We start from the raw sequence: 25,066 nt of genomic DNA, 5'->3' as shown, positions 1-25,066 counted from the left end.
ACTAAAATCTAAAATAAGGAAAAATGGTCACAATCTGCATCCTTCACACTGATGCTGGATCTGTTGGTTAATTGAAACCTCAAAGCAAACAACCATTCACATCTGAAAACCCGCCCTCCCTCAGCCAGGCTGCCCGTGCTCTACTGTACACATTCTAGTCTGATTGGCTTAGCTGTTGGCCCAAAGCCCAAAGGACGTCTGTATAAAACTCCCCATGTGCTGAAAGCCAGAGTCAGAAAGCAAAAGGGACTCTGAGACTTACAGTCAGCTAACAGGAAGACTGAAATCACTATCACTAATAACTACTGCAATTGAAAGTGTTGGAAAATGTGTAAAGGATTAGCTGCCTTACCGCAAACCTGCCTGGAAAGGTAAGATCTGCATCATCACATTACCTTTCCTGTTTAACGGTGTGTTCCTCATATGTGGTTTAGATCCCAAAATGTTGGACTATGTTTCAAACCATTTAAGAGTGGCTCTGCCTGTACTGTCTGCAGCAAGAAAACAGAAATTGTAAATCCATGTTGCCGTCATTCTCGGGTGAAGAGTTTTATCTGGAAGAGCTTAAAGGCTTAAAGTTCATCTTTGTGAACATTTTACTTTCTGAAATGAAGTTCTGTTTGCTGGAAATCCTTTCTGAACAGAACTTTTGACTTGAAGAGCAGTTTCATCTGTGTTATTCCAGTTTTACGCTATATTGAATTCTTTTTTGTTTTGTTTTTTGTTGCTGTTTTGGGGGGTTTTGCATATTACTCAAGAGAGTCAGAGAAATTGATTGTGTTGCTTACGCACTCAAACCTAAGGGGGAAGTCAGAGACGTTTCTATACCCAGAGCTGAAGAAAAACTTAATGAAACTTGATGAAAATTTTACCCAAATTTACAAAGATCAAATCATAACTATAAAACATCAAACATTTTTAACATTTGGTTTGTATTGGTTTTAAAACGTGATGCATGTAACATTTTTACATTACAGATAATGTCTAGAGTAACTCTGTAACTAAATTAATTATAGCACTTCTGATCAAGTTTGACCTCTGTTTTAGAGATTTACTGTAACATAACAATTAAGAGTAAAAAACTGAAAATGTCAAAATATTCTCATTTTGTTTGTTTTGTAACTTTAACTGTTACCTTTCACTTCTGTTGCCTCTTTATTCAAAGCAACATGAAACCTCTTTTCTAAAGAACTTTCTAAAGGGCTTTTGTACTTTTGTATGAAAAATTACATTTAAAAATTGTATGAATCAGCCGTGCTTATGTATATAATATTATGTCTTTAAATGCAATATACTGGAGTCGTGTTGGAGAGAAGATGATAAAACCTCCCCATCATTAAAACCTTAAATAAACATAACTAGAATATTATTAACAAAGACTCGCAATTCACGCAATCCTTCTTCCCCTTCTGCTTTCCGTCACCCAGGGCTAAGGAGATCAAGACGAAATTGGGAGTTTTACTGCAAAAGCCAGAAAATGCCATCGACCTCATCATCCCCTACCCCGAGAAGACTGAGAAGAAGCCGGAGAAGCTGCAAAAGTGAGTCTCTTTCTCCGCCTCCGGTGGAGGTGGGGGATGTTCGTTAACCAGATAAATGATGGTTAAGTGGCAGAGCAGAGCTCCGAGCAGGTACAAGATGTGGTGATCAAAGGACATTAAACCTCTCCAGACACTGAAAGGGCTCAGATGTCGGTGTTAGATGGTACAAAGCTTTTAATGCTTCCATTTTATTACGCATTACCTTGAAAAGACTGGGTTAGAGATGAATTATGTATGAGGTATTGAACTACTTTACTTTTCTTTTACTTTATTCTTGTTATAGCATATACTTGTAGAGAAATCTTGTAAATGGAAAGTATCCGATTTTGTCTGGCTTTGATTTTTGCTGTCAATACAATGAAAATTGTTCAAATTGGACGTTTGGTGGAATTTTAAAGAAAGTCCCCCCAGTGCAGTTTTAAGAGAAGTCAGTGAGGCTTAAGCTGAAGGTTTGATTTTGCTTTGCCGTATTCTGTGTGTTCCCTTTAGAGAGATGTGGTTCAATATTGAGACTATATATATCACTCTTTATAACTCTCCTGCCACTGCAATGTTGATAACTTGTATTAGCCTTAGCATCTAAATTTGTTATCCATTAACAGAGTTTATTTTATATGTTTGACTTGTCTTTATTTATGATTGCTGAGGATATGTGCCACACTTTAGCCCCACAGTGAGAAGCTAGACTATAAATAGCGTTGCAAAGCCAATCCAGTGTTCATTAAGTATTTGCTTTAGATTATATTAGGAAGCCTGTACAATCAATAATAGATGATAGGTCTGTTGTTTTAGCTGCTTTGGAAACTTTCTCCCAAAGGTGAGAGGAAGGACATGCAGTTCCAGAATCATGACTCCTTCAAATTGTTTCAAGTTTCAGTCCAGTGTCTAAATTCTCCCTGTGATTGGTCTGATATATGTACCAGACACAATCTATTCTCAGTGGATGTTTTCCAGACTTAAGTCTCACAGCGGAAACTGAGATCAAAGGATGCAGTCTTGCTTTGTGAGACTAGAAACCTACATCAAATGTGTCTTGGATTATTATAGCTTGTTGTTTGAAGCTTTTCAGCAATAGACACATATACAGGTTTCACTCTGTAGAGTTTATGTAGAGCCCATAATGTTTGCTCATGGTGAAAAAATGTTGTATATTGTAATGAGAGACCTGTTTATGGTAGAAGTCAAAAAGATTGCATTGCATGGAGAGAATGTGTCCAATAAAATGAAATGGGTTGCTCAGAATCTTCTTGTTGTCAAACTGGTCATCACAAATAAATCATTTTAAAGTTTAGTGTATTTCCATCTGGTAGGTGTTAAATTATGCTGAAAACAGTCCTGTATCAGCAACTTAAATAACTTCAGGTCAAACTTGAACTTTAACTTTAAAAAATGTATTTCCACTCTCCCCTTTAAGAATGATGGGGTTAAATTCTGTGTTTTCGCTTGTGTTTTCAAATATTTTTAACCAGTTTAAAGCTTCCTGACTAAACTGACGATTTTTGTGTACAGGCCTTCTCCTGAGGAGGCTGCTCAGTGGCGTGAGAGTCTGGACCGAGTCCTGAACAACAGCTGTAGGTTGACCCTCTCTTACTCTCACTTTTACTGACACTTACTGACACACAAACACTTGCAATGCACCCACAGCAAGTGGCACAATTAACTTACATTCTTTCCCTGGAAGCTTAACCTAACTTAAATGATACCCTACAAGGTAAATCTATAAACATTTCTCTTAAGACATTGTTTTTTTGGGATAAGGCTAGGCAGGTAGTTTAACAGCTTTTTGGCCCAATATAGATTCTGGGTCCTCATTAAGTGACTACATGAACAGATTTTTGTCCCCACAACATTATTTATAGCACAGGGTAATTGCTGGATTTTAATTCTCATTACCTCCAGGGCAGGCCTAAACAATTTCTTGCCACCCCAGCTGTCAAATTTCATACATTAATTTAGATTCTTTTTAAACAAAACATGTGAATATAATGCTCTGCTATGGCCGCATTTTAGACTAAGTGAATTTTACTGAAAAAAGACTGAAAACTGTATTCGGGAAAATGTCTGGAAAAAAATTTGGAAAAAAAATCTATTTATCGATTTCTAATGCCACCTTTTACCAATAATGTCATGATTTTGGGTTCAAATATCTTCATTTGTGACTCTTATGTGACTGTCTGCAATCAAATCAGCATTATTTCAGCAACCCCACAAAGTCTCCATGCCACACTCATAACACCCCACAAATATTTCTCTAGATCCTGCCCTGATTATCTCACAGATGTGACTGTGAGACACTGAGGAGTAGAGCTTCAGATTGGACCTATTTCAACTGACTGATGAAAAATCAACTTGTTAATCTTCAGCAAACACTGTCAAATTAATTTTAAAATGTTTTCAACCTACTCCTCAGTTAGAAGAACAACAGCATGGCTTCAAATGATTTCATCAATGAAATGACATGACCTGAATGTTGCTTGTTCACGTGCAATTTCAACGAGATGCCATTTCTGCACACCAACATTTTACACATAGCAGAATGATGCTCCATTATTTCCCCACAATAAGAAACGTCCTTGTTAAAATCCAAGCACAGGACACATTTCACCTGTTCTGGTAGCCTTTTCCTTAAACTCTGCAGTGTTCCTCCCAAGCAAACACTAAGGGCATCATTATTTCATACTATGGCTTGTTATTATGTAACATCTGGCACATCGGTTTAAAACATGCCTTCCCTGCGGTCTGGTGTCTGTCTAGTAGACTGTTTAAACATGTACAGTACACCTAGCAGGGTTTCCATAACAACCATACAGCTTGTGTGCTTGTTATTTTTTTGTATTCACACTGTGTTAGATATCAGTGACCATTTGTTTGTTTCATTGAATGATGGAGATGATGATTTTTATCGTCTCATGCACATTAACATACTGTATGCCCACCTTGCATAGGCTTACAACACACCACAAACAGCACAGGCATTTTCAAATCATACTAAAAAGTTTACAAATAAACTATACAGTTTTACATAATCAGATTTTCAAACCTCAATATCTAGATTAAAATCCATAAACTACAAACACATTGCATGTCGCTACAATTTAAATGAACTACATATGCTTCATATGTGTTTCAGCTGGGTTCCTTTATCAGTGATAGATTTTAGATAGTTAGTTTTGTGTCCACATCTTTATGCACAACCTTATTCTGTTATTATACAGTTATTCATTTTGTGCAACTGCATGTCAAGAAACTCCTCACACAAATAAACGTATATCCCAGAGTGGTTTAAGCCTCATAGGCTACTACAGCTTAGCTAAATTTTAGTGCCATTTCTCAGATTTTAAATCAATATCCCAATTTGCAAACTGCAATGTGAATTTTTTATCTGATACAGGATGAAGTAATCCAGGATCACCTTTGTCCAATAAAGTATTTTGCTAATGTAAACATCATGTACATCATAATTATTACATTACATTATCATAATTGGCAAGTTCATATAATAAGTCTCGACTGTATAACTGAATTTAATTGTAAAAACATCTAAATGATATGTATGGTGGTTGGAATTGTGTTTTTCCACAGACACCAGCTTCTGGCTCCACTGTATACTTCACAAAGTGAAAGCAGAAACAGAAAGCCTGAGAGCCAGCAGGACTGATGATTAACTCTAATGGCTAATGGTATTTAGCGATACGTGTAAACTCCCTTGCTAATAAGTCACTTAAGTTGCCCCTGTGCATCAAAACAGACCCACGCACACATGTTACTGACCGGATGATGTGAACGGAGAAGCATTTTCTCTGCAGACCTCAGTAGGTGGCAAAAGACCTTTCTAAGTGGCTCCTTCAGCACAGGGCTAAGAGATTTATGCTTCTCCTGTGTTTGCATGCCTGCACGAATGTGTGTATGCATCTGAGTGCGTATCGGCCCATGGAGGCTATGTGTGTTATGGTAACATCTCCAGGGAGAAGTCTAAATGATTCTACCAGCGTTGATTTATTGCACGGTTGCTGCAGACTGCAGTGCCGCGATTATTTACCTACACGAGATTTTACATTAACATTATTCTTTATGGCTTCTCCCTTGTTAATTCCCATGGGCTTCTCAATGACTTATTACCACTCAGACATACAGTAGCACTATCCCCCGTGCTTCGCCTTTAAAAATTGCATAATGCAACGTATATTATGGAAACAGGAAATAAATAACGTACGTTTACTCTCAGATAAAAAGAACACATTTAATTATAAGAAATTTTCATTGTTTCGTTATCTGAAAGATTACACAGCTTGTTCAACCTATGAGGGGCAGTGAAGTTAATTGAAACGTACAGAAACTAAAATAATTATGCACATAAATCTGGCAGAACTCTGCTGACATCAAAGTAATTTATTCTAAAAATCATAAATGCAAGAAAAACAAACTAAACATGATGCTACATTTTCTGCTGGTTGTTGCAGCTCTGAAACAAAAACAGCTTGTCATCAGTACTTGTGCGTGCGTGCTTCTCTTTTGTGTGTCCTTGTACTGAAGGGCTTTCAGAGGAAGAAAAAAAAAGCTGCAGCTTGATTGAGTCTCGGTGCTATTTTGAACCAAACTAGCCATCTAGATTGCAGATAAAAGCCTGGGGCCATAACAGAATGCTTATCATCTGCAGCACATGCTTGTTGAGACAATGGGACCTTTTTCAGGCATTTTGTTAAATTACAATGGACTACATTGAAATAAGCGGTTATTTTATCAAACCTTATTTTTTGAGAAACACCATTCTTTCTACATTGTCCAAATGAAAGTTGTGTTTCTGTTTTGCACACTGTTTTCGACATGTGCAAAAGGTGGTTGTCTGTTTTTGTAAACTGAAGCTTAGTTTAGGTATTTTGAATAAACATCTACTTATTCCTGATCTCTGTTTTGGGTCCATCCAAAAAGTTAAAAAAAACTCATACTAAAAAATGCAACAAAATGGACAATACGTGACTCTTTCCTGTGTGACTTGGAACATAATGATATTAAGGAAGAAGAGGTTTCTCAGTTCTCTCAAAGGCTCCATTACTGATGTAGTTTGAAGTCATTGAAGTCTTGTGACTTGCAGATTCTTTAAAAGTTTCTTTCTTAATTTCATAATTTATTACAGAGAATATTCTAGTACTTATTTTATACAGTCCAACAGAGGAGAGGTAAAAATGACTGAAACATCAGATTGTGAACTTGAATTCCCTTTTGATGTCATGCCATATGTACAGCATTTTGTTTAATAATCGTAGCAGCTGGGGATGGATGAAAGCTGTTAATTTAGGGATGAAAACAGATGGTCTGATTACTGTTGTGGTTTTCTGAGGGTCATTTTCCTTTTTATCCCTCACTACTGGGAAAAAATATGAATGAAAAAAAAAATTTATGGGCCGAGCTGACATTTTGACATAGTTTGACATGGGAATATTGGTGTATATTCTAGTAATATAATGACACATTTATTGCAGTGTCACTGCCATGTTTCTCCAGTAGCCTAGAACAGACAGACCAAACACTGGCTCTCGATAGAGCCTTACACATTTTTTGTATTTTGCAGCCACCTAGTTTTTCCTATGTTTAGAACAGGAGGATGAGGCAATGGGGTTGTAATCTGCAACTACAATGCTAGGTGCCACTAAATCCTACAAATTGGAACCAAATAACCACTTGTTGTTCTATATTCTATTCCTATCAATACCTGTCTCTCTCTCTCTCACTCTCTAACACTCCCCCATACTTTCTCCATCAGATGGTTTGAATGCTTTCCGCAGCTTCCTGCAGTCTGAGTTCAGTGATGAGAATATTGAGTTTTGGATGTCCTGCGAGGAGTTCAAGAAGACCAAGAACCCCATTAAAATGGCCGCCAAGGCCAAGAAGATCTATGAAGACTTCATCCAGTCTGAAGGACCCAGAGAGGTCAGAGACTCCTGTGACTTCCCCCTTTTTTATGAGCTCAATTCCACATGGAATAGAAAGAGATCATCACATTTAATCAGACATAGTGGGCTTTACATGATCACAAACTCTCTCTCTTTAATATAACATGAAAGTCACTTTAACTTGTTCACCCATCACTTGACAATAATCTGCTACTTATACAGACCACTCATTTTTTAAATATAAATTCTGTGCCAATTCTGCACTGCCACAATTAAGCACAAAGGAGTCTAATATATGCAGAGACATGGCCTTTCATCATCAACTAAGTTTGTTAAGATTACATTTCTAAATGTGTGCCGAGTACATAGGAAATCTACATTCTTTGGAAGATGCCCTCTGTATGTTGGTAATGCATGAAGCAGAGCATTTTTGGAAAAGTTTGTAATAAAAATAAATAAAATAAAAGAGAACTAATTGTTGGAGGCAAAGCTGCCCGTATAACAATGTCCATACATATGATTGAGTGAGAGCCTTTATCTAATCAGTGAACGAATGTGTAGAGAAGAAATACAGACATGCTTGAGTGTAAACAGATGAGGTAACAGACAGAGAATGTACTGAGACTCTGCACGCCAGTGAACAGCACGAGAACACACACCGGTAATAAACACACACGTGCTTAGCACATTTTCTGCAGTAATTCCATCTTGGGTTAGGGACTTCTAGCTCACTTTGGAGGGAAATACTGTGACTGACCTGAAGTAACTCCTGTGTGCTTTCTCACCAAACGTTAGATGAGAACATTGATATCACTCTTCTGTTTGGTTGCTTTATATTTACCAAACCGTTAGCTTAGCACAAAGACTGTAAACAATGGTTAACAGCTCTATGGGCTCCGTCCAAAGGTAACAAACTCTGCCTACTAGCACATCTAAAGCTCATCAATAACACAATATGAGCTTGTTTAATCTGTACAAATGTACAAGCGACATGTTATGGTCACACTATTTATTTTCTGCACAGGATGACTGGATGAAACAAAACCATCAGAAATAAAACATTGGGCTATTTTTATGATAATTTACAGAAGACATAGTGAGCACATAAAACAATAGCTGTTAAAAACATTCACAAAGTCTTAATTGTTTATGGACCAGAAAGTGTAAAACAAAAAATGCTACAAGGTAACATTAATGTGATCCATTGCAAGTTTCAATTCCATAACAGTATATCTAAGTACAAGCTACAACAATAAAATACAGCTTGACATTTAGGGCTGGGTATCATTTAAAAAAACTATGATACCAGTCATAAGAGAGTGATACCAATGGAGTACTTCAAAGTTTTGATACTACTTGGCACTCCTTCGGCCAATACCTTAATGGAATTGATACCCAGCCCTACTGACATTATACATAATGCAAGTTCAAACTATTAAACAGCACCATCATTTGGGCAGAATCTTGCCCTGGTGGCAGGGGTTAAGGTGCTGACCGTTCATAGTAAAGTCCCTGTTTCGAGCTGGGAACCCGTGTTGCCTGTCATTCCCGTTCTTTCTCCCCTCTCTATGGTCCAATTGATTATAAAGTCATGAAATAACCCAAAAATACTTCTAAACGTTCAGACTGCAGTTCATCAACACTATTTATGGTACATTTTACTGCTGATACTTGTTTTTTTCAGTTAAGTAAAACTTAGGATCCAAGTACATTTATGGAATTATTTATCTTTGAAAGACCAAAACAGCTTTATTACAGCTCAGAATTAGCTTATTACCACCAGTCTCCGAATGTTTTAAACAAGTTGTTGTAAACATCAGGTTGCTCTGGTTGGTCCTTTCCTTGGAATAATCACACAGGACTTGATGAAGTTTATGTTTATATTTCATTTGGAACAATCATAACAACTGGGCGGTTAAAAATAGTATCTTTCCTAAAATTGTATTATGATGATGTGGAATCATACGCTTCCTCTTTGTTTCCCTGAGTCCTGTCTTACAGGCACATCATCGCATTTCTGCGTACTTACATCATCAGTTTTCACATTTACCATCAACACGTTGTTTCTGACAACATGTCCTGTCATCCTCCCGCCACAGGTGAACATTGACCACTTCACCAAGGATGTGACCCTGAGGAACCTGGTGGATCTCTCCCCTGCAACCTTTGACCTGGCCCAGAAGAGGATCCACGCCCTGATGGAGAAAGACTCCTTCGGCCGTTTCCTCCGGTCTGAGCAGTACCAGGAGCTCCTGGTCAACTAAGCCTGAGCAGAAGTCTGAGGAGCTGGGGTGGGGAGGGGTGGGGGAGGTTTCAAACAGCAGTTAGCTAACATGAATATAGAAGGAAATTACTTTTTTAATTAAATCTTTTTAATAAACTACCACTGTGTAAGACAGCTCGAGAACCGAAGAATTTTATTTTACAAAATATCCAAAACGTAAAGGGCGAGAAGATTCTATTTTCAAATTATTCTTTGAATGTAACTAAAGGGAAAGACTGCGTTTTGAAATAGCCCTCCCTCCCCACCCAACACACACACACACACACACACACACACACACACACACACATTTGAACTTCTATACAAGTGAGGACCTCCCATTGACAACAATCATTTGTTTTCCTTTTAAAGAAGTGAGGGTCTCCCACAATTACCTCAAGTGTCAAAAATGCCCCCAAAAACCTGACAGGTTCTCACACAAAGGTAGAAGTACAGGAACATACAGGAACACACACACACACACACACACACACACACACACACACACACACACACACACACACACACACACACACACACACAAGTCATGATCCACATCAAAACAGATGCAAATGTGTTTATATGAAAAACATACAACTCAATCTTTTCAATTATGACCCAAAGTCAGTTCTTCATCATGAACACTCACACTCATGAAATTGAAAACATTATCAGACCCACAATTGTGCATCAAGGTGTTGTTGTAGCTTTGTGTAACCATGACCTCATTGACTGCCATGCGCAATGTAGCATTCTCCAAGGACTGTCTGATAAAGAGCAGTAAAAATGTCAGCAAAGGGGAGGTTTGCAATGATAATCGATTCACTAGGTGAGAAAGAGAAGAATACTAATCTTTCTTTGGCCTGCTCTATTTGTTTTCACTATCAACAAACAATATCCGGTCTGAGAAATCCACAAGGTATCCCAAGTAGTGTTTGCACAGCCTGAAGAGTTCCTACAGTTACATTTTTGAAAAGCAGTAACACAGTACAGCTGGGCCTTTTACATACCTATGGAGACAGTGTTTGCTAGCATAACACTTTGATGCATAAGTATAAATTAATGCAAGGCCGATGAGTTCATTCTGGCCACTTTGGTGCCCTCGGCCAGAATCCACTGGCGAAGAGATTGATCTCTTTCTTTTAATATTTTTCTCACAATTGTATTACTGTACTTCGATCAAAATGTATTCAACTTCTGATCTGTGTCATGTCATCAACACCCTATGTAACTACCTAGCTCACCTATGCCTGCCATGCCTAAATGTAAAATTGATGTGGATTGTTTTCAATAGAAAGCTAACTATTGCTAGGGGTCACATTGTAAACTAAAGCTAAAGTAACCAAATTAAAATATGAATAAACGAAAATCATTTTGCAATTCTGCAACACCTTAAATGTCCGGAAATGTTAAATCCTTCTAAAACAATACAAAACCCAGGTTTGACCCTCCTTTCCCTACCGCAGACATAAGAGTCTGATTCAGAGAGACGTAAGTGACATTTAAGTGATTTGTGGTTTTCCCAAGAAGACTCAAAGATAATACTGCCTTTGAGAGTGCTTGGAAATGATTTGACCTATAACATTTTCTGTCTATGGGGGGAAACCATTGGCAAAACTCTAAACAGAATGACAGTAACCCTAGCTGGTTGTTTTAAAAATCAATGGATGCACTGAATAATTTCCAGTAAGGACCAAATATTTTGTCATTTGTTAATAAAAAGGACCTGTAACAGAGTGGACCCTCCTCTATAATCAATGAGTGACTAATGATTATTATGTAACTCTCCTTTTGTTTCTTCCACTCTCTCACACTCACATAGACAGTTAGTTTGGATTTCCACCAAAACCCCCCTTTGGTTGCGATGCATCCTGTGAGAGCCACCCTTGAGAACAGTGCTGGCTGGTTGGCTCAGTGGTCGAGCTCCTTGGCTACCACTAAACCGCAAGTTGCTAAGATGGGAAAATCAAGTAGGAGGGAATCTCAGAAAAAAAAAAGTAAACAGAGCCGTGATTTTAAGGTCTGTTTCCCGTGTGATAATACCAAAGGTTTATGCATGCATGCCGAGTTACTAAAAAGGTCCAGACCTGGTTTTAGTGCTGGTTTTAATACACCAGTAAAAAACATGGGAGACAGAACTTGCAAGGTTGCAGCACTAGACAATGCCAATACTGGTTATTGAGAATCATTGTGTCATGGTGTTTTTAATTACAAACCATGGAGCACATAATATTCAAAGTCTAAACTCAAGGTTTAAGGAAATTCAAGGAAATAGCGGCATTGTAGTCACATAAGTGCATTCAAAATGTTCACAGTTGATAAATCTGACGTTATATGTACTTTTCTTTTGTACTTGTTTTTCCAGGTCAACACTTAATACTTTCAACCACAAGTTATTATTCACTGTAACAAAACACTGGTATTCACCTAACTTACACTAAGCTGAGACATAAGACGGATGTGATGGTGGATTTGGTGTTGGTGTGCAATGTTTAAGTTTCCTAAATATATACATTTAGTTGAATGTAGCAATCAAAGTGTGATTATATTTACTCTTAATGCTTTTTTATATTAAACAAAAGCATACATGTCTTAACCAATACAAGAATATTGTTATCTAGATATTCAGCACTTTATAAGTCCTTATTGTTCCCTTAAATCCGACTTTTCAACGTATTCATTAAATTTTGTGAATTTATAACTTAAAAGGCATTGGAACGACCCACAAATCTGAGAGATTTATTTAAATTTTAAACAGCATTGACAAGGGTTTATTATGGCACAGATTGGCCAGTCTGGTGTCATAACCTTAACTGTCATACATGTCAAAAATCGTGTCACAGAAAAAAAAACAATAGGGGCTTTAACAGTGTTGAGTATGCATTATTTGTTGTAGACTTGCATGTACGTTTGAGTCGACCACATAAAAATATATATGCATACAATTCCTGAAGATGTATTTATTTTACATGTAAATATCGACTATTTACAAGTGTCTAAGTTATTCTTAAATACAACAATGGAACCCATGATTCTTGAATGAAGAGCTGGCAAGGACTCTTCCCAGTCATATACACTGTTATAAAAGAAGAAACATTTGACTTTCAATTGTCACTTTGTTTTTTTTTTCATCAATATTTGTGTACATAAGAAGCACCTCATGATTGAGTCTTAAAGACTCCAATGAAAAGTAACTACTTACTCATAAAATGAAAACGCATTGCAATGCAGAACCCACAAAATCCTCAAAATCTGTTATCTTAATAATGAAAAATGCATGCTCCATGCACGTTTGTCCTATAAAACAAAACTGGGAACCACTCATAGAAAAACAGCTCCATAGTGCTACTGGGGTAAGATTATAGGGCACAATTTGGTACCAATAAGCAAGTGTTAGCATGTTAAACTAAGCTGGGGAACATGGTAGATATTTTACCTGTTAATGGTCAGCTTGTGAGCATTTCAGCGTGTTGATTAGCATTTAGCTCAAAGCAATGCTATGCCTAAGTACAGCCTCAAGAATCTGCAAGCATGGCTATAGACTATATAGACTTTCTTACAAATTCCTCCCCAAATGTTCTCCCAATTTAGATTACTCACAGTCCTTGACACTGCTAACTTACACTAGCTCCATGAGACATGATTTCTCCAGCTGCATCTCTTTCACAAGGAGGGTGTAATACATTGGATGTTCTAGCTATACAACTCTATCTATGCAAGCAGCCCAGTGAGAGTTACATATATAGTGGAGCTATAGTGGAGTTACAAGGACATGATCCCTCACTGGCTTCACACCAGTTTTGGAGGCTCGTCCAAATATGTCAAATATCATATGTGAAACTGAATAAAAAGTTTGGTGGGTCAGGGTTTAATATTTGACAAAATGTCAATGAATTCGGTTAAGTAGTTCTGGAATTATCTTTGTAACTATCCAAACGGACAGACAAAGACAAACAGGAGTGAGAACAGAAGGGAACAATCCTTAAAACATTCAAAGGAAAACAGCTTTAAGAAAACGCATTATTAAAAAAAAAAAACTGTTCCCTCGTTTTGTGATTCCTCCTCAGAGTAAATTAATCCTTTGAAAGAACAGAGCAGCATGTGAGGAGTAAACCACTAAAATACATCAGTGATGAGTGCAAAACAGAGCGGAAACAGATGCGGCTGAGGAACTGGCTGCCAACACAAACACTGTCAAAGGCTGACGTGGACGCATCTATTACTACCGCAGTTCCTAGAAATAGATGGAAAAGGTCAGATGCATTTGGTCCTCGAAGGAGGTTAGTGACATCTCTGACAAAGGTTTTGTTCAGTTCAACCCACTGCTTTTACGTGTATGGTAAACTGTCACATTTACAGAGGCCTTGTTGTAGCTTCAGAGAAAACGGAAAATGTGAGCTCACATAACAAGCCAGAACTCCAGAACCCTGTTATGCCTAAAGGTTTAAATGTCCAGTGTATAACCTTTAGGAGGATCTATTTCCATTAGAATGAGCTATTATTTATTTACAGCTGGCAAAGCGAACACTATTCAGTTGTTTGCAATCTGCAACCTCACCACTAGATGCCACTAAAACCTTTTCACTGGTTCTTCAAATGTAGCTGGTTCTTTAGGATCTATTACTGTTCTTGAAACAATGTACTAATGAACAAATAGAGTTTTAAGCACATAAATAAAACTAATGACTACCACCACCAGAGTTTATGATTCAGATTACAACCTAACCTCTCTGAATTTCACCTTATATGTGACCTGTATGGGCCAGTAGCCAAAGAAGAATCGTGTGATAAGGATTTCATGATAAAGTTTTCACAAAAAGATTAATTACGTCTGCTTTGCCAACAGTACTTATGAGCCCTCTAAACACAAGCAGACGTGCAGACATTTTCAAACGTCTCCTGGAGCACAAACAGTACAGAGCCCCCCTGGTGACATTGGATAAAAAAAAGAAATAAATGCGTGGCCACTAGATAGTTAATGCGTGGCCACGAGATAATTCACCTTCAGTAGCGGGATGGTTATCCATATGGAGCTGTCAGTGTCAGTGAGTGTCTGCTTTTGTATTCAAGAGTAGCTTTGTTATTATTGTCATGGCGAGTGTAATGTCAATAATAATGCAATGACGGGCTGAAGGAGCTTACGTCTAAGGAGGGTTTTTTATGGGTAGTATTAGTGAGTGTCTGCTTTTGTATTCAAGAGTAGCTTTGTTATTATTGTCATGGCGAGTGTAATGTCAATAATAATGCTATGACGGGCTGGAGGAGCTTACGTCTAAGTGAAGCCGGACATGTCACTGTTGGTAATGCTAAATACAGTCCCTCCAGAAAAACGCAATTATGGGATCGCATAATTCAGCGCATAATCAGACAAAGTCCGCACATATATTTATTTTCAAAGACGCCGCACTTTCGTCGCATAAATCACAGACTTCCGCGCAAAATGCGCGAAATATGAAATATTTTCCTCCTGTTGCCATGGGAACGTTATGAAGTGACGTCATCGGAAAGCTGCAAACCCCTCGAAGAAGACATTATGAAGTCCGCAAATCAGTCTCATTTGTGTGTTGTGTTGTGTTGTGTTGTGTTGTGTCTTGCTAAGAATTACTCCATGCCTAACCGCAAATGACTGAAGTATGTCATTGTAATTCATTCTTATATTAAAATACAATGAAATTAATTCAAACTTGTCCATGTTAACAATCAACAGTCTCTGCATGGAAATGACTGCCATAATTATCTCGTGGCCACGCATTAACCATCTTGTGGCCACGCGTTATTATCTCGTGAACAGTGATCAAATTTGAGATAAGAAACCATCTAAATGTAAGTTTAATACAGTCTGTTATCGGTGGGATTCAGTTTCAACCTATGGGAGACACATCTACATCGAAAGTTAAACGGACATGTTGCCATCTAGACTTGGGGAAAAAACTGATTTGTACTCCCCAGAATCTAAAATAGTCGGTGGTGATGGATTAAGACCATAAAACTATACAGTGTTGTCTATGATTACTCAAGCATCATTAAAAGGCAGAGGGCATAGGTGCTGCAGGATCGGTGAGCAAACACTTAGTTCCTCATTAAACACGGCAACCCTCCTCGAGTTGTTTTCAACATTGTGGCAAAGAGTTCTCACGGCTTCAGGGCTTTTTATAAGCTTTATAGAAAAAGAATGATCCATTTTCATGTGTGAGAAAATAAAATAACATTCTGATATTTCCCCTGGTGATATCTGTGGATGGGAGCGAGAACCAGAGCTGGCAAAGCTATACCCACAGGGTTTCTTGGTCAAGGTCTAAGCGGTTGGAGCTGTCAACCGAACTGATGACACATGAGCTGCTTACTTAAGAGTGAAGGTAACATTACTGCTTTAAAAGATGCCCTCAATTGACACGAGGACTACATATTATGCCAAGTTGGCATCCAGTTTTAGGTTGTGAGAACACTGTTGCTAGGTGACTGCCACTGAAAATGGAATTTGACTTAATTCCTTTTAAAGAAATAAAAATATTTTGTGTGCATGTGCGTGTGTGTGAATGATTGTTTAAGAATGAGAAAGGCATAAACAAAATATCTAATAATACTGTACAAATGTAAATATTACTTTTTCCACTGAAAAAGTAAAAGCCTGAGATGAGCAAAAATTATTTGAAATCATCAAAAAGCCTCATCAACATGGTGAAGTGAGGACAGCTTAAGATGAGTTAATATGTGGTCCAGTTACACCTAGTCCTCTGAGAACCACTATAATGCAAAAAGACAAGAGGGGGGAGCTTTCCACAAATTTGTGACAAATAAGGGCAACTGGCAGGGGGTGCCTAGAGAACAGACACTGAAACTCATACTACAACAAGCCAAGCAGCACAACAACAAAAGGAGGGGTGCCATGCTATGCCGCAGTTTTCTTTTTTTTTCCATTTTTGGCCTTTTATTGCCTTTATTGATAGTGAAAGGCCAAAGATAGACAAGGAAGGGGGGCAGAGAGAGAGGGGAGGACGCGCAGCAAAGGGCCGCAGGTCAGATTCGAACCTGGGCCACTGCAGCAACTCTGTACATGGGTCGCCAGCTCTACTGACTGAGCTAACTGGGCACCCTATGCTGCAGTTTTCACTGAATGGACTCCCAGACACTTCCACTGTACACCGTTCAGCCATAACATTATGACCACTGACAGGTGAAGTGAATGACACTGATTATCCGGTTATCATGGCACCGGTCAGTGGGGGGGGGATATATTAGGCAGCAAGTAGACATTTTTCCTCACGTTAATGTGTTAGAAACAGGAAAAAGAAGTAGCGTAAGGATTTGACAACTTTGACAAGGGCCAAATTGTGATGGCTAGACGACTGGGTCAGAGCATCTCCAAAACTGCACGTGGGGAGCGAACAGACGAGCTACTGTAGCTCAAACTGCTGAAAAAGTTAATGCTGGTTCTGACATAAAAGGTGTCAGAACACACAGTGCATCGCAGTTTGTTGCATATGGGACTGCATAACATTAACGGTGCCCAGGTGGTCACAATGTTATGGCTGATCTGTGTATATCACCAGTAATCACCTGAAAGACTGGGAAATGCAGTGGAGCAGCGATCTATTCCAGTACTTCCCCAATCTGTGGACAACATGATCCACAAATGCTCCATTCAGTCACCTTATGCTACCTTGTGTGCTTAGAAGCAATAAAACAAAAATAGACTTTCATTAATGTGTTTATTTGGTATAATTTCCTGTGGTCATGGTGAATAATGGGAGAGGTTTTAATGAACTATTTACAAAATGCAAAAAGAAATGAGATGTGGAAATCAGTGAGGTCAGTAAATGGATGTCGGTGAGCTTAAATAGAAAGAAAACAAATGCAAAGCATAGAGATGTCCTCCCCAAGGGACCTGAGGAGGCAACTTTTATGATTGCTGAGAAGCACTGGGCCAAGGCGCTCCTGGTTGTACTAAGCTGACAGCCACACCTACCACTCAAATATTAAGTAAATGTGTGTTTTGCAATAAAAGGCTACACAAATACCTAGTTAGCTGTGTCTGTAAAGCTGCAGGACATATAAGCATGGTTAGTGCTGCTTGCACTAGACGTAACTCTGCAACAAAAGTCTTCTGTGGTGATTTTTTGTTAATATTATAACTAACCCCTGCATTGTTACCACATTTATCAGAAGGAGTTGCTGTTGCAAGTTCATGTTATGTTGGATTTGATTTAGAAATTACAAGCATTCCCACCATATTTAAACTGACACATGCATGCATATACATAGAGCTAGACCTGTGAGACTTTGTGTCTTTGTCAGGGTTTTATATGGTACAGTCACAGTTCTGACTAAATTAAAAATTATCTTGCGGATTTATCAGCTGTTACAAAGGATGACCTCACAATGTCCAATCTATGTACGTATGAAGGCCTAGTCGTATTAACCCGAACCAGATGGTGTGGAGTGGAAATAAACTCAGAAACTCAGCAATGACGTTGACCTACATATGACAATCTATCACAATCTGATCAAGTACTACTGAAAGGAAGCACTTGTGCTGGAGAATGAACGAGACATATAAACGTAAGGTCGACAGATATTTTATTGGTTGAGTGTATAAACTCTTTTTTTTGCATGTTTTATTTGGAAACATCACATAATATAATAATAATAATAAAACTCAAGCAAATGAAGCATCAATTAGTATTCATTGTTACAGATGTTTCTAGGTCATGGTTGAGTGTTTTACCTGTTTATTCCTGCACTACAAATTAACGTGAAGTGCACTCCTACAGCTTCTGACTGTGGTGTGGAATTGTGAAGAGGAAAGGTTTTAATCACGTCATCTCTTACCTGCCACCCAGGTGCCCTCAGACTGGCTCTCTGGCCTTCACACCTGCTCCTTATCAGCTAATCATCCTGCTGACCTACTGCCTGCCTGTGCAGCTGCATCTCATCTTCTGATCAAGCTTCCTGTTTGTATAACACTCCTTCAACAGACTTATGTAAGAGCTGGCTTTGTTACCTTGCCTCTCTGTGTTAGTATTTCACCCACAATTTTGCAAACGCACAGTGTATGGTGTATAAAATTGAAAAAAGTTTGTTATTTTCTGCATTATGGAGAAGGTGCTAGCCATTTTGAACATCCCACTATTATTTGGGCACATTGAGCTTTCAGAGGTAGCACACATTATGTAATTTGAGTATGACGAATGGTCTCAGACATATTGCTCTTTACCACATCTTGGAAAGGCAAATTTATTTGCTGGAGAACACTGACAAAAGTATTGTGGTAAGTGCCTCTCATCCCCTGAACACCACACTGAAGTCATACCAGAGCACCTTTGGCTGTACACTGAGACTACATCAGACACTGAGAACAATAATATCAATATTTCTATTACTCTTTGGTATCATTGCAAATATTACTTTGCAATATAATCTCTAATACTACTTCTGTTTTTGTTTCCTTTATTTTACAACAAAAAACATGTTGTTTTGTTATTCTATTAAGCATTAGCGTTATCCTTTACTCCTCTTAGAGTTTATAGTTATTAGTCACTGTTTTCTCATGTTACTGTCATTTTTGAGCAATCTCTGGCACAAGAACTTCCTTTGGGATTAATAAACTTCTATCTTATCTTATTTTAATTAATGACAGAAGAGGCGTTGATCCAATGTCATAATGAGGTTACCTAACCAATGAAAAATAGGTCTGAGGCTTTAGGTTACATAGGGAATGGCAGTATAATTGGAGGGAAGGTAAAATCTTCATTAGTCAGAACAGGGTTTTGTGTTTTTTGGCATTCATTTCTGTTTTGCCTCAACAATGCAGGTTAGATAAAATGGGAAGTCCTCCCTTCAAATAGGGAGGACAAACAGTAAGAGTATGTATTCATTGCCAAGACCGCACTTTATGCACCACAAAGTCTGTCTCACTATTCAATATGCATAATGTGATTTCCAAAGTAATGTGGCAAGTTTAAAAGGACCAGGCGAGAAATAGAATTGCTCAATTTTAAGCTATAAGTTGTGATGAATACAGTATCTACATTTTACTATGGTTACATAGTTTTCATAAAAATCATCTCTGCTGATCTGCTCTTAAATATTGTCATGTTGTTGCAGATAAAAAATCCTGAAATAAGAAAGAATCCCTGATCCCAAACTTTAAGTTTACTCATATTCAGCTTTTTGTTAGACACAGCCTTCCTCTGTCCGTCAAAAACCTCATCTATTCAACAATGACTTCAGTATTCTTTCTATGCTAATAAACAAATTCCTTCTCCATATAATTAAAAGCGTGTTTTTGGTGTGTTGTGTTAGCGTGTGTTGTAGTTTTCTGGCAGGCTGTTTTTCTGATTCTGCATCCTTTGTTCTTCTTCTTCACTGGAAGTTTTGATGAGGAGGAGGAGGAAGGGGAAGTAGACTGTTCACATAAAGAAATCATTATGCATCAATTTTTTCAGATAGCAATATTTATATTTACGAACTTTTACTCTGAAAACTAACATAGTTTCCCATAAATATTTAATGGTATCATCACAAACAAGTGTCAAAAGATGTCACAAGGCTGTCACAAACCTGTTGGCACGAACAAAAATACAGCACAACAAAAACACAGTGAGATGAATCACTTCATCCCTGCAGTGTTTATTATTCAAACTTCTCACTACAATAAACCAGAGATCCAGACATGCAGCCCCAGGGATGTATGTACTGAGTGCATGTGTGTGTTCGTGCCATGGAGATCAGCGACTGTGCGCGTGCACTTGTCATCGTGTACGTGCTTTCTTGCATGCATGATCACATTAGACCACCAGATCATCCTGTCAGGGTTTAATTAGCAGCACACACAGCTGCTTGGTCTTAGGAAGGCAGGAGAGAACATTCAGCAATAAGCAGGTTAATGCTGAATGAACCTCTGATCAGGCCTGAGAGCCTGAGCCTGCACAGACCCTGGCTGGTATTACAGCTACAGGCGAAGATAGTACACAAACGCAAGCCTTGTACAACATAACCCCTATATAAAATGCTGTAGATATATTTCTCTTTTCCAAAATGAAAATGCAGTGTCCTGTGTGATCCTGCATTCATGGTATACTACTGACATTGACAATCCCCTCAATGTCCCTTTTAGTGTCACCCTTAGGTTGATATTTGTGGTTTTTAGTGAAATGTTTTAACTATCGGATGGATTGCTATGAATTTAGCTACACATAACCATGTGAGAGCCTGCTGACTCAAACTTAAACACAATGTGCAAGTAGAAGTAGTGGTGACTTTACAGCCTCTTCTTTTTAATTCATTTTTCTATACGGGAGGTATCATAGATGTCTGGAAGGATGTAGAAAGGGGTTAAGCATGCCCACAAGAAAATATTTTGTATTCAGCAGCACACATCTACTCATTGTCTTGTTATAAATACCCACCTGTCCTGTCCAGTAACCACTCAATGTGTTAGTCTCTAAGAGTAAAAAATAACAAAAAACTTAACAAGAAGCCAACCGTCACACACAGAGCCATCCTACAGTCTTCTTCCTACACTGCTGTGCCTTTTTAAAATAAATGAGTCGTGGGTTGAGCAAGGGCATCAAGCCACTACATTTGTCAAAATCATGTCAGCCCTGGAAATGGTTTAAACATTTATGGAATGGGACTCCTTTTAATTACCAAAAGCATATTTGTTCTCATTTGGTGCTTTTATCCCAACATGAGTGCAGTCAATTACTGCGATTGCATTAGGAAAACCAGACATTGTTTCAAATTGCATTTTCAAGCTGCTCACCCAGAGCGTAAGGAAAACTTTTATTACGAGGGGTTCATTTCAATCAGGCAATCCAAGACTGGGATAAATGTGTTAAGTGATTGCTGCGATATTCCATACCTATCAGTCAGTTCACTCTGGAATATCCCAGTGGCCAGAACGCCCAGAGTCATTAACTGGAGCTGCACTGAGATGGAACTGTTCCGGTGGGTGGGTCCTTCAAAAGGTGGGCCCAATTCAGCACAGATTTCCAAGAGATTGGCTCTTGGTAATCTGAATCAGCTTATTAGCCATTCATCATCAAATGCTATGAAGTCCTCATTGTCCATTGTTGCCAAGTCTTCAGGCGATGCCAAAGTAGCCTCAATTTTGCATTACACAAGTGACCATGAGCACTGTTTCCATCCCTTGTGCGGCAGAGAGAGACGAGGAAGGTTTTGCATTGTGTATGTTCAAGTTACCTACTGCAGCTTTAAGGTATGATTTCAACACCAACTTTGTAGAGGTTTGGTCACACTTACATACCTGTGTTGTCATATCTTCCATATTTGTCCATTTTAAATTATCTGCAAAGACAAAGGGAAAATTCTGACTTTACTCTTTTTTTAAATTTTATATTCAGCTTTGATTTACTTAAAACACAGATTTAACTGTACCTCTGTCACTTATTCAGATACTTTTCAAGTAAAACCAAGTTCACACATAATGTTCATCAGTGTGCATTTGTTTGACAGAAATATGTGGGCTGGATTGACAAGGCTTTTTTTTAGATCTGTAAGAAAATCTGTTGAAGTGGGTGCTTGTGGCTTTGTTTGCGATAATGATTACAATAATTATGACTGTCTGTACATTTCTCACAGTCATCATGAGGCCTAGTCTCAATATAAAGTACTTCGAATATATGATGTCCAAGTTAAGTTATGATGGATTTCTCCCACAGATAAAAGTGGAGCAAAAATACAAATCATTTACTCACCAAGCAATTTGAGTAAACATAAATTAAATATTTATTCCTTTGCACTATTTGTAATTGTTTACAGTCTACAGAACAGCTGAATGTTTCTTTTTATATATATGTGTGTGTGTGTGTGTGTGTGTGTGTGTGTGTGTATACCTATTTCTCACTCACATGTATGTACTTATTAGTTATATTTTTATTTTTTTTCTTTGTTCAGCTTTGTAAACTGTTCTGTGTACGTACATTGAGAGCAACTTAAAAAACAAGTAAAATTCCTTGTATGTGTACACATACTTGGCCAATAAAGCTGATTCTGATAAAGAGCCTGTGACTAGGGCTTTTCTGCCCTCGGTTCACGTTGGCTTGAAACATGATCACTTCATTGTGTAGAATTTGCTTTCATTGTCATTCAACTATAGTGGAGTTTAGTACTCAAAACAAGCTGAATCCTTCGTGAAGTGTTGGCACCCTGCAAGCCGAAACAAAGAGCTTCACTTAAGTTAATTTAATAAAAGAAAAACATTGTTGTTTCACTTAACTTTTCCAAGAAAAGTAGGAAATGTATCGATCATTGCACTGCAGTATGTTTCTGTAACTTCTGGTTAGAGCTCTGTTTAAAGGTCTCAGTTCAGAGGTGGTATTAGTGTATCCCTACAGGGCATGACTGTCCAGCAGGTGACAAACCCACAGACAATTATCTCCCAACTCTGCAGTTCCTCATAGCTCTACAAAGAAAATGAGTCTTTCAGCTCATTGTCTTTGTATTATGGCAAACACCTTTACTGTTTTGGTTCTGTCACATCACTCCACTGACAGCTGTTTCAAGCTAAAAGACAAAAGCTTTGAGGGAAACATAGTGCACACCAAATTCCGTTTTCTATTAACATAATGGTGAAAATAAATGTTATTAACATACCTAGCAAGACACAAAAATGTTGATACTGAACATATCAGTAAAGTGTTCACTGACAAACTATTTCACTTGTTTGACGCCAAAATAAAAAATGTCACAGTACTATCTACTCGGAGTGACTACAGCATTATTCAGAAGTTAGTATTTAACCCAAAAATCAGGAAGTGTAACCAAAGTGCTTTTGTTGCAGGAGTCTGGACACAAACCCTGGGCTGTAGTGAGACAGTCCTGCAACACCAACATCATCCTGTAACACCAACTTTACAAGGTGGTAATGCATCGATGTTGTGTAGCCACAGCCCATCAGTAAATGATAATAATTGATAGATTAACCAACAGATGGGTCAAAATTTAAAGGAAAACCCAACACAAACCTCCTAGTCTCTGGAACCCTCTCCATTATCCTATAAGTGTTTTATTGATTCACATCATTTTCATTCTCATCAAACCATTCAATGACCCTTCGTGTCCTGTATGAAATCATATGCATTTGTTACGTTTCTCCACTCTTTCATTGAGGTTTTTCCTTTAATTTGTCACCCGTCTGTATCTTTTGTTGCCTATAAGAGCACCAAATCAAACGATCCTTAACTGTACAAAACTTTGCTCAAGGGAGATTTACTAGTTTTTACTGTAGCCTCATTTCATGCTAGGAAATGCATCTTGAGTGACATTTTTTTGTTAAACTGCTACTTTCATGCTCAACCAATTATGTTGAACTTGTTTTTTTTTAAGCTAAAATCAAAAGTGTTCCTATTTCTTCACACATTAAGTATTCAGATTCTGAACAGAACAAAATATATGAAATGGATCGTTCTTGAAAGAGAGGCTTGCTTTTTATTTTTATTTTTTTGTCAGAGTATCTGGTGCTGGTATGACAAAGATGAAGAGCTGATGAACATTTTAAGGGTCTGGCAACACACAAACCTGCCTGAATAAACTGCCACACTAACATTTCATTATTCAAGTTTTTAATTGAGAATCTGTGTCACCTTCTGTTTTATTTTCTTTATGCTGTCTCAAAGGATTCACCATCCTGATCAGAATAAAATATTGGATTAAAAAGTCCATCTCATTGTTGAGTATTGGCATTAAATATCACTCCAAGTCCAAATTGTGAATGTTTTTCTCCAAATTCTAGCTGATGCCCCTCTCACAGAGTCCTCCTAACTACTCCCACACTCTCATTCATTTTAGATGACAGATAAGAATTCACACAAGCACACTGGCCCCAGTGGATTTATCACTTTCTTGTAGACTGCTGTGTTTTAGCTGCAGAATCCAACCATACTGAGGCTGACACACTAACAGCAGTATATCAGACAGGAATGAGAAGGTGTGTATGTTAATTAATTGTATTACTTTTAACTCTACCTCAGGAGGTATTTTGCTAAAAATGACCGCCACCATCATCTTCTTAAAGCATAAATTAACCAGCAACACAGGCTAAACAGCAGCATCAGCTCAGCATGCTCAAGATGTTTTCAAAGACTAACCTCATTTTAGGCCTGCATAGAAAAACTCCTGCAGTACTAATCCACTTTGAAGCGCCTGTATAAGGGTGCTGGTGAATTATTAACCCAAGCACTATTACTGATTTTTCCTCTAAAAAAGAAAAAAAACTATCTAGGCGTCTTTCATTCTATTTCTGTGCCTTTTACTAAGCAGAAAAGCAGGCAGACGGAATTAACAGTAAGGAAATATTTAGGCATGTTGTCTGTTAAAGTTAGATGCGCAGAAGATTAGATTTTAGCACG

The 25,066-nt window shown here is 38.0% G+C and overlaps 1 protein-coding gene across 1 annotated transcript; it reads left to right on the top strand.

Moving 5' to 3' along the window:
• The first annotated feature begins 241 nt into the window (after positions 1–241).
• LOC127350689 (regulator of G-protein signaling 5) lies at positions 242–12,796 on the top strand. Its single transcript, XM_051377520.1, has 5 exons — positions 242–371; positions 1,428–1,541; positions 3,051–3,112; positions 7,303–7,469; positions 9,532–12,796. The coding sequence occupies exons 1-5, from the start codon at positions 328–330 to the stop codon at positions 9,694–9,696; spliced, it is 552 nt and encodes a 183-aa protein (XP_051233480.1). The 5' UTR covers positions 242–327; the 3' UTR covers positions 9,697–12,796.
• The last annotated feature ends 12,270 nt before the right edge of the window (positions 12,797–25,066 follow it).

Source organism: Dicentrarchus labrax, unplaced genomic scaffold, assembly GCF_905237075.1.
Source record: "Dicentrarchus labrax unplaced genomic scaffold, dlabrax2021, whole genome shotgun sequence".
NCBI lineage: Eukaryota > Metazoa > Chordata > Actinopteri > Moronidae > Dicentrarchus > Dicentrarchus labrax.
The sequence above is the reverse complement of the archived record's forward strand: the minus strand, read 5'-3'. Positions and strand labels throughout refer to the sequence as shown.

Coding starts and splice junctions, on each gene's coding strand:
- LOC127350689 (XM_051377520.1), top strand. CDS start 328: ATGTGTAAAGGATTAGCTGCCTTACCGCAAACCTGCCTGGAAAG. Junction 1,542..3,050: donor AAGCCGGAGAAGCTGCAAAA/GTGAGTCTCTTT, acceptor TTTTGTGTACAG/GCCTTCTCCTGAGGAGGCTG. Junction 7,470..9,531: donor AGTCTGAAGGACCCAGAGAG/GTCAGAGACTCC, acceptor CTCCCGCCACAG/GTGAACATTGACCACTTCAC.